Source organism: Anolis carolinensis, chromosome 2 (assembly GCF_035594765.1).
Source record: "Anolis carolinensis isolate JA03-04 chromosome 2, rAnoCar3.1.pri, whole genome shotgun sequence".
Lineage (NCBI taxonomy): Eukaryota > Metazoa > Chordata > Lepidosauria > Squamata > Dactyloidae > Anolis > Anolis carolinensis.
The window spans coordinates 61,085,582-61,095,568 of record NC_085842.1 but is presented as its reverse complement, the minus strand read 5'-3'; the positions used below and the strand labels follow the sequence as shown (position 1 = coordinate 61,095,568).

General features: G+C 41.0%; 1 protein-coding gene across 2 annotated transcripts in view; it reads left to right on the top strand.

Annotated features, from left to right (window-relative positions):
* Positions 1–3,930: 3,930 nt before the first annotated feature.
* The window catches only part of cfap100 (cilia and flagella associated protein 100), a 26,438-nt gene continuing 20,381 nt past the window's right edge, over positions 3,931–9,987 (top strand). The window contains exons 1-2 of one of the 2 annotated variants that reach the window (XM_008105305.3): positions 3,931–4,087; positions 8,563–8,716. In XM_008105305.3, the coding sequence (XP_008103512.1) occupies positions 8,650–8,716 (67 nt within the window). In that variant the 5' untranslated portion in view covers positions 3,931–4,087; positions 8,563–8,649. Of the gene's footprint in view, positions 4,088–5,731; positions 5,748–8,562; positions 8,717–9,987 lie in introns of those variants that run through there. The other variant, XM_062969799.1, reaches the window with a different exon arrangement.

Below are 9,987 nucleotides of genomic sequence, written 5' to 3'. Positions count from 1 at the left end.
AGAGTAAAACCCAATATTGGATGACATCCTGTGGCAGATTGCGGTAGTGCACTTAGCAGAGGATAATACATATTTTCCTCTGTTTTCAGCTATCAGGGTAGTGTCCCATCTTCTACTATAGTGCTACTCAAAATAGTGGCCTTTGAACAGATGTCAGACCAAAGTTATCAGCTGCTGATCCATGTTGAGTTGCTAAGGGAAGAAGTAAAATATTGTAGGCAAGGGAGTCAATTTAATGCTGGTCCTTTGCATAACATAACTTAAGAATCATTCCTCTATCTCAGTGGTTCTCAACCTGGGGTCCCCAGATGTTTTTGGCCTACAACTCCCAGAAATCCTAACAGCTGGTAAACTGGCTGGGATTTCTGGGAGTTGTAGGCTAAAAACATCTGGGGACCCCAGGTTGAGAACCACTGCTCCATCACTCCCCTATTGAGGAATGAAGGAAACTTCTTTGTGTTGCCTTTGAACTGGTGCCTGAAAGAACAGATTAAGTAGGAGATCTTCCACCTTACTGGGATTAGGGGTACAGGACCACCATGAAAGTGAAAAGTCATAAATAAATAAATTGCTGTTTTAACCTGAGAGAACACCTTTCTAAGAATCTCTAGGTACTCCAGCAAGATTCTATGGTCAACTTGCACTGACAACTTACCAAAGAATTGCATTGGAGAACCTAGAGAGTCCTAGGGAGTGTTTTCTCTAGACCAGTGGTTCTCAACCTGGGGTCATCAGATGTTTTTGGCCTACAACTCCCAGAAATCCCAGCCAGTTTATCAGCTGTAGGATTTCTGGGAGTTGAAGGCCAAAAACATCTGGGGACCCCAGGTTGAGAACCACTTCTCTAGACAATGTCTTCCAGCATGACTAGAGAAAGTTGACGCATGATGGACCTGGAGATTTCTACAGAGAACATTTTAAATTAAATCCACAAAAGTAAAAAAAAAAATCACAAATGTGGAAGGGACTGGCAAAACCACATCTGAGTGCTTCTAGTCTAAGAAAACCCCATGAAATTTCATGGCTGGATGGCCATCTGTTGTGAGTGGCTTTGATTATGCATTCCTATCTAGCACGGGATGGCCTTTGTGGTGTATCCCAACCCTATGGGTGACTTAAAGGCACATACACATACATACCTCAAAAATCATGATCACGGATGTTTTATATCGCTTTAGAGCAGACAATGAAAATATTGAAATTGATAAAGATTATCCATATTTTGGAACCAATCATAAATCAGAATGAATTAAAAAAATAGAAGACAAGGGAACTCATCAGATGCAGAACTCGGCAATTGCAAAGCTTCCCTTTTTAAAAAAAGAAAGAAGACTATTTCAGGAAACATTTTTTAAAAGTAATAATGTGCATATGTGAAATTAATCATGATCAGATTGAATAAATCTATAAAAACAAATTAAACCTCTAGAATATAGATACAGGGAGGAAACAGCCAGGCTTTGAAGCTTCAAAGCCATTCAATGCTAATCAAGGTGGCCAGCTGCAACATTCACACTTGCCTCAAACAGACAAAAGTTCTTTCTCCCAGCCTGGACCTTCCACAGATATATAAACCCCACTTGCCTAGTTTCCAACAGACCTCACAACCTCTGAGGATGCCTGCCACAGATGCAGGTGAAACATCAGGAGAGAATTCTTCTGGAACATGGCCATACAGCCTGGAAAACTCACAGCAACTCAGTGATTCTGATCATGAAAGCCTTCGACAACACATTTCAGGAAACATTTTTAAAAAGTAATAATGTGCATATGTGAAATAAATCATGATCAGATTGTATAAATCTACAAAAACAAGTTAAACCTCTAGAGCAGGGGTCCTCAAACTTTTTAAGCAGAGGGCCGGTCCACAATCCTTCAAACTATTGAGGGGCCAAATTATCATTTGAAAAAAAAAAATACAAATTCCTATGCACACTGCATATGTCTTATTTGTCGTGCAATACAACAATACTAATTAAAGAACAATACAATATTTAAAAATGAAAACAATTTTAACCAACATAAACCTATCAGGATTTTAATGGGAAGTGTGGGCCTGCTACTGGCTAATGAAATAGGTTAATTAGGATTGTTGTTGTTGTTGTGTGCCTTCAAGTCATTTCAGACTTTGGGTGAGCCTAAGTCTAAAATTAATTAATTAATTATTTACTACATTTATTTACTACATTTATATCCCACCCTTCTCACCCCGAAGGGGACTCAGAGCAGCTGTATGTACATACAATATATTATTAGCATATATTAGCATCATATATTACTATATTGAACTATACCACTATACTGTAATATTATATGTAATATATAACATATAATTAACATTATTATATGGTATTATTATTATTATTATTATATTGTATAACATAATATTTTATCAATATTATATGTATATACAATACATTATATTATTATTATTTATTATTATTTACAGTATTTATATTCTGCCCTTCTCACCCCGAAGGGGACTCAGGGCGGATCACATTATACACACATAAGGCAAACATTCAATTCCCATAAACACATCAAACAGAGACCGAGACAGACAGACGCAGAGGCAATTTAACCTTCTCCTGAGGGGATGTTCGATTCTGGCCACAGGGGGGAGCAGCTGCTTCATCATCCACTCTGACAGCACTTCCTCATTCCAGGTCATAAATTAGTTAAACTTGCCTCCCCACTTTTATAAGTGGTACCTTATTTCCTACTTGATAGATGCAACTATCTTTCGAGTTGCTAGGTCAGCAACGAGCAGGGGCTATTTTTAATTTTTAATTGACGGGTGCTCACCCCGCCACGGGTTGGCCTCGTACTCATGACCTCATGGTCAGAGTGATTTATTGCAGCTGCTCAACAGCCTGCGCCACAGCCTGGCCCCTGATATAAAAATATTATACGAGGGCTATCCAGAAAGTAGGCTACATTTTGGATTTTAAAAAGATCAAAGTATAGGATAAATCATTTACCATATGCAGCTGAAAGACACTTCCCAAAACTACAATCTCATGTAATCCCCATTTAAATTTAGCCACGTTTCTTATAGATAAATGAGTTTGAAAAGTACTGCACCAGTAAATTTGCCGCCTCTCTCCTCCGTTTCCAACAATGGGGGCGTGGCTGGCAGCGCAGTGTTTTGGCTACGCTGCAGGAAGGGAGAAGGGGGAAGAGCCGAGGACACAGGCAGGGAATTTACTGGTGCAGTACTTTTCAAACTCATTTATCTATAAGAAACGTGGCTAAATTTAGATGGGGATTACATGAGATTGTAGTTTTGGGATGTGTCTTTCAGCTACATATGGTAAATGATTTATTCTATACTTTGATCTTTTTAAAATCCAAAACGTAGCCTACTTTCTGGATAGCCCTTGTATTATAAAACTGAGGGCGGGGGCCAGGTAAATGACCTTGGAGGGCTGCATCCGGCCCCAGGGCTTTAGTTTGGGGACCCCTGCTCTAGAGTATGCATGTTATATTCTGCCTTTCTCCCAGCATAGGATTCAAGGTAGCTTGCAATCATTTAAAAACACAACATTACTTTTTTTAAAAAAACCCAATTAGTACAAAAGTTACAAAGCAGAGCTCTGTTATTTAAAAGACACCAATTCAAGATCACATCTAAAACATAACAAAGTCAAAACAAAGCTTAAGCGGCTGAGGGGGGAAAGGAAAGGGCCTGAGGCTGTGAGGAATGGTGGGAGTGGGAGTCCAATACCCCTGGAGGGCCCAAGCTTGCCCAGGCCTGGTAAAGATGCACCCACAGCATCCCTGTCTCCCTCCCAGACTGGACGCGATGCAACCTCTCTCTCTCCCTATTCCGAGAGAAGTCTCCTTCCCCTTTGTGACCTGGTATCTCCTAGCGACGGGAGAGAAAGGTTGCCTGGGCGATGTCAACAAGACAGGCGAACAATGGAAGAGGCAGAACGGAGGGGCTCGGGGCTCGCCTTCGACGGGGCTGCTGCTTGTATCGGGGCGTGGGGAGGAACAGAGAAGGGCCCAATAAGAATAGGGCTGGAATTGCTTTCCTTCCCTACATTTCATGATTCTCCCCGTCCATCGGATCAGAGAATTCAGGGTGAGCATAAACAGTATCTTGCCTTTTATGGCCCGGGGAGAAGGGCATCTAACTTTGGGTCGCTGTGAGTTTTCCGGGCTGTATGGCCATGTTCCAGAAGCATTCTCTCCTGACGTTTCACCCACATCCTCAGAGGTTGTGAAGTTTGTCGAAAACTAGGCAAGTGAGGCTTATATATCTGTGGAAGGTCCAGGGTGGGAGAAAAAAAATCTTGTCTGCTTGAGGCAAGTGTGAATGTTGCAGTTGATCACCTTGTTTAGCATTGAATGGCCTTGCAGCTTCAAAGCCTGGCTGATTCCTTCCTGGGGGAATCATAGAATCATAGACTTGGAAGAGACCTCATAGGCCATCCAGTCCAACCCTCTGCCAAGAAGCAGGAAAATCGTATTCAAAGCACCCCCAACAGATGGCCATCCAGCCTCTGCTTAAGCACCTCCAAAGAAGAAGCCTCCAATCGTCTGTTGGGAGGTGTTAACTGGCCCTGATTGATTCATGTCTAGCTTTCTCCGGTTTTCTGATTGTTGTTCTTTATTTACTGTCCTGATATTCGAGTTTTTTTTTAAAATACTGGTAGCCATATTTTGTTCATTTTCATGGTTTCCTCCTTTCTGTTGAAATTATCCACATGCTTTGGATTTCAATGGCCATATCAGACTACACAGAGAAGCCACTGAAAGCCACAAGCATGTGGGCAATTTCAACAGAAAGGAGGAAACCATGAAAAGGAACAAAATCTGGCTACCAGTATTTAAAAAAACTCTAAAATCAGGACAGTAAATAAAGAACAACACTCTGAAAACAGGAGAAATCTAGACATGAATCAATCAGAGCCAGCTAACACATCCCAACAAAGGATTCCCCCAGGCAGGAAGCAGCCAGGCCTTGAAGCTGCAAGGCTTTTCAATACTAATCAAGGTGATTACTTCCAACATTCACACTTGCCTCCAACAGACAAGAGGTCTTTCTCCCACCCCAGACTTTACACAGATATATAAGCCTCGCTTGCTTAGTTTCCAACATACCTCACAACCTCTGGGGAAGCCTGCCATAGATATTAGTGAAATGTCAGGAGAGAATGCTTCTGGAACATGGCCATTAAGCCCAGAAAACTCACAGCAACCCAGTGATTCTGGCCAGGAAAGCCTTCGACAATGCATCTAACTTTGTCCCGGGGATGCAGGGAAACTCTAGTATATTTATAAGAAAGGTTTACTATGAAAATGTTAAAAAAATCTATCCTATCTCAGGGGGGCAAATTACAGATTTAATTTTCCAAGTAATCATCACTCCTGCAGTTCCAAACATCCACAAATATTTATTCACATACCAAAAAGAAAGAGAGAGAGAGAGAGAGAGAGACTGAGAGAGTTGATGCTCATGCTGTCCTTCCAAAATATTTACACCTACGGTAATCCATCTGCCTCTTAAATTCCTGTCAAGGGCTTGAAAAATATTTTCAGTGCCTTCTCAACCCAGGTAGTGTTTTGCTCTTGGCAGGTGATTTATAGATTTGTGCTTTGAAATACAACATGTCCATTCAAGGCGCTGATATTTTATGCTTGTGGTTTTCTGGCATCTCATCTTTCTGAAAGGGATCAGGGATGGAGAGAAGTTACGGTGGCCTGGAGTCCTGCTGGCTTGTCCATGTGGAGATGTGAGGGTAATATTGCATATTGTAATAATGTATGCCTCATGTCCTATGCTATATCATACTCAGTAGTCCATCCTCGGCTGTGGAAGGAGACATGGCATCTATATATATAAAAGAGTGATGGCATCAGGGCAGCGGACAAAACAACAAAACTACAGGCCCCCCAACCTCAAAATTTGACAACACAACCCATCATTCGCGGCTCTAGGTTGATACAACAAAAAGAAAAGAAAAATAAAGTCCTATTTACAGGGAGAGGAATAATAGTTTTTATCCAATTGCTGCCAGTTTGAAGGGTAAGCTCCACCCACTTGGTCTCCTAGCAACTCACTCAGCCCAGGGGACAGGCACAGTTAGGCCTCACTTAGGCTTCTTCCACAGATTATCAGATTTTAACTGGATTATATGGCAGTGTAGACTCAAGGCCCTTCCACACAGCTATATAACCCATTTAGAATCTTATCTGCTTTGAACTGGATTGTCTTGACTCCACACTGCCATATAATCTACTTCAGTGTGCATACTAAACATAAAGACAACATACAACAGACATTCAATACCACCACTACCTCAACAATTTCTCACCAACACCACCAGACAAGCCACAGCAACGCGTGGCTGGGCACAGCTAGTAATTCATAAAGGTTTTCAACCTCTCCGCTGCAGGAGAGGAGTTGTGACACTTCAGTTCTTGTTCGCATATTCAAAGGGAGATCTCAGTATACAGTTAGGAAAAAAGCAGCAGTCCTCTGCACACTTATGTAGGAGAAAGTCTGATTCAGAAACAGTGGATTTCATCTCTTATTATATAACTTGCTGAATTTATGTAGTTTCCCATAAACCTACTTTGGATTTTGTGCTCTAGCCATTTTATAGTTGGGTTGCTGTGGGTTTTCTGGGCTATATGGCCATGTTCCAAAAGCATTATCTCCTGATGTTTCACCCACATCTATGGCAGGCACCCTCAGAAGTGAAGTCTGTTGGAAACTAGGCAAGTAGGGTTTATATATCTGTGGAATGTTCAGAGTGGGAGAAAGAACTCTTGTCTGTTGGAGGCAAGTGTGAATGTTGCAATTAATCACCTCAATGAACATTGAAAAGTCTTGCAGCTTCAGGGCTTGGCTGATTCCTGCCTGGGGGAATCCTTTGTTGGGAGGTGTTAGCTGGCCCTGATAGATTCATGTCTGGAATTCCCCTGTTTTCAGAGTGTTGTTCTTTATCTACTGTCCTGATTTTAGAGTTTTTAAATACTGGTAGCCAGATTTTGTTCCTTTTCATGGTTTCCTCCTTTCTGTTGAAATTGTCCACATGCTTGTGGATTTCAATGGCTTCTCTGTGTAGTCCGACATGGTGAATGGGATGCCTGGCTCAACAACAGTCCATGTGAAAAAAGATTTTGGAGTCTTTGTAGACGACAAGTTGAACATGAGCCAACTGTGTGATGCAACAGCTAAAAAAGCCAATGGATTTTGGGCTGCATCAGAAGGAGTCTAATGTCTAGACAGAGGAAAGTCATGGTAACACTCTATTCTGCTTTGGTCAGACCTCACCTGGAATAACACTGTGTCCAGTTCTGGGCACCACCATTCAAGAAGGATGTTGACAAGCTAGAACGTGTCCAGAGAAGGGTGACCAAAACAATACAAGGTTTGGAAAACAAGCCCTATGAGGAATGACAGAGGGAGCTGGGTATGTTTAGCTTGGAGAAAAGAAGGCTGGGAGGGGACATGACAGTTATGTTTAAATATCTGAAAGGTTGTCACATTGAGGAGGGGGAAGGGTTGTTTGCTGCTGCTTTGGAGATAGGACACAGAGCAATGGATTCAAATTGTATGAAATAAGATTCCACCTAAACAATAGGAAAAACTTCCTGAGGGTCAGAGTATCCTAAAGGCACCAGATCCCATCCAATCTTGGAAGCTAAGCATAGTCAGATAAATAGTGTTATGAAAAAGTGAGAATACAGGCTTCCCTCACCTTTTGATACCTCACTTTCTGATGCCCTGCTCTTTCAGCAGATCTAAATTATAGCCATGTATGCCACTTTCAATCCCTGGTCCCCTCTTTCAACCACAGACAGCCCTTTTTTCTAATTCTCAATCAGTTTGGTGCCCTCTAGTGTTATCTTTACATTTGAAAGGTTTAAAAAGACTGGGTTCTGTTTTTCAACCATTTACACTTATTGACAGTGCCCTGGTCAATAATTTGTGGAATGAGCAGGCTTGTAAAACACTTAGAAGTCTGATTAACACAGAGATAAATTGCTACAGTATGACCTCTTTATCCACAAATTCACTATCTATTGTTTCATATGTCCATGCCTCCCCCCCCCCCCCGCCCACCAAAGTATTTCCCTTCCATCTTCAGAAATGTTTGTGGGTCTCTTTAGGTCCTCCAATGTGGTTATAGGATATTGTATTGCCTTTAGTGTTAAGTGGTTCTCAACCTGGGGTCCCCAGATGTTTTTGGCCTACAATTCCCAGAAATCCCAGCCAATTTACCAGCTGTTAGGATTTCTTGGAGTTGTAGGCCAAAAACATCTGGGGACCTCAGGTTGAGAACCACTTTGTTAGCTGCTTTGAGTCTCATTTCAGAGAGATAAAGCTGGATACAAATAATAACTTTTAATTCTTGTCCACTCTTTTGGGTATCCATAGAAGAATCTTGAAATGTATCTCCTGTGGATATAAGGATCGTACTGTATCTTGGAAATGTATATTTTTTGCTACTAAAGTTGGTGACTTTCTCTATAAATGTGAGTACAACTGATGCTATCAGCTAACCTTCCACTGTGCGTAACAGGTATTTTCTGCTTAAATTCTAGGAAGTGAACAAAAATATACCTTTGCCGGGAAGCAAACATCCAGTACAAACCTTGTCCTGCTTTTTGTGAAGGCTGACTGCCACAAACATGTCTGCAGTCTCTTTTGCCCGATCAAATACAACTCTGGAGGCGGAGAGCTCTGAATCCAATTTCAGTAAGATTTTGTTTTCTTCCTTTCACTAACGGAATTGGCACCTTTGGTGTTTGAGTTCATGTCAAGATGTGAGCAGCTTCTAAAGCAAAATTCAGGGAAATGCCATCAAGCAACCAGATGGGAGGATGACTTGATGCCCAAATGTTTAATGGCTGGAGCACTTGCTCTGTTCCAGGAGTTAAAAGGCAGGCTGTTTCCAAAAATACAGTTTTTTGACATTTATATCTATAAAATATATATTCATCCATTTCTACGTCAATAAGAACTTCTGACCATTGAATAAAAGATGAAGCGTATTCGTCTTTATACCCCAGGAGTAAACTTTTTATGCAACAGTAAAGCATTCAAGAAGTAACAAGATTTATTTTCAGTAAAAGAAGAAGATTAACATTGATAATTAATTGGGCAATAGTCAGAATATCTTCCTCCTTTAACTAGTCATAAACATTCATTTTAGAGAGTTTCAAAAAAATGCATGTTATTTATTTATTTTATATACCGCTCTTCTCCCCCAGGGTAATGCTCAGCTTACATCAATGTGTATGACTAGACATTATTCATACCTTATGTATTTACCTTTTTTGTTTTTTCTCTTGGCAGAATTCTGCCAAGAAGCAGGAAAATTGCATTCAAAGCACCCCCCAACAGATGGCCATCTAGGCTCTGTTTAAAAGCCTCCAAAGAAGGAGCCTCCACCACACTCCAGGGCAGAGAGTTCCACTGCTGAACAGCTCTCGCAGTTAGGAAGCTCTTCCTAATGTTGACACCACTTTGACATCACTTTCACTGCCATGGCTAGATACTATTGAATCATGCGAGGTGTAGATTTATAAGGTCTTTAGCTTTCTCTTCAAAGAGTTCCGGTGCCTTCAAAAAGTTCTCATCAAACTTCAGGATAGTATTGAGTTATGGAATTTAAAGTTGTGTCAAATACATTAATTCTACAACATAGATTTATCTTTGGAGACCTTTTTCTTGGTCCAACCACCACCCGAGACCTGTTTGGAAGGGTCTTTTTGGTGGTTGTTCCCATGATAAGAATTCCGTCCCCAGGGCTAGCTTACTCCTTTTTCTTCTGACAGCACACCTTTTTTTCTAGGGAATTTGGCTATTAATTGGCTGCCTAGAAAGAAACATGTATGAGGATTGTGTACTTTTATTTTTATTGTTATGTTTTAAATGCCGTTAAACTGTTTTCAATTAGTGCTGGTAGAATTTTAACCATATTTTGTCTATTTTATGAGCCACCCTGGAAGAAAGGTGTGATATTA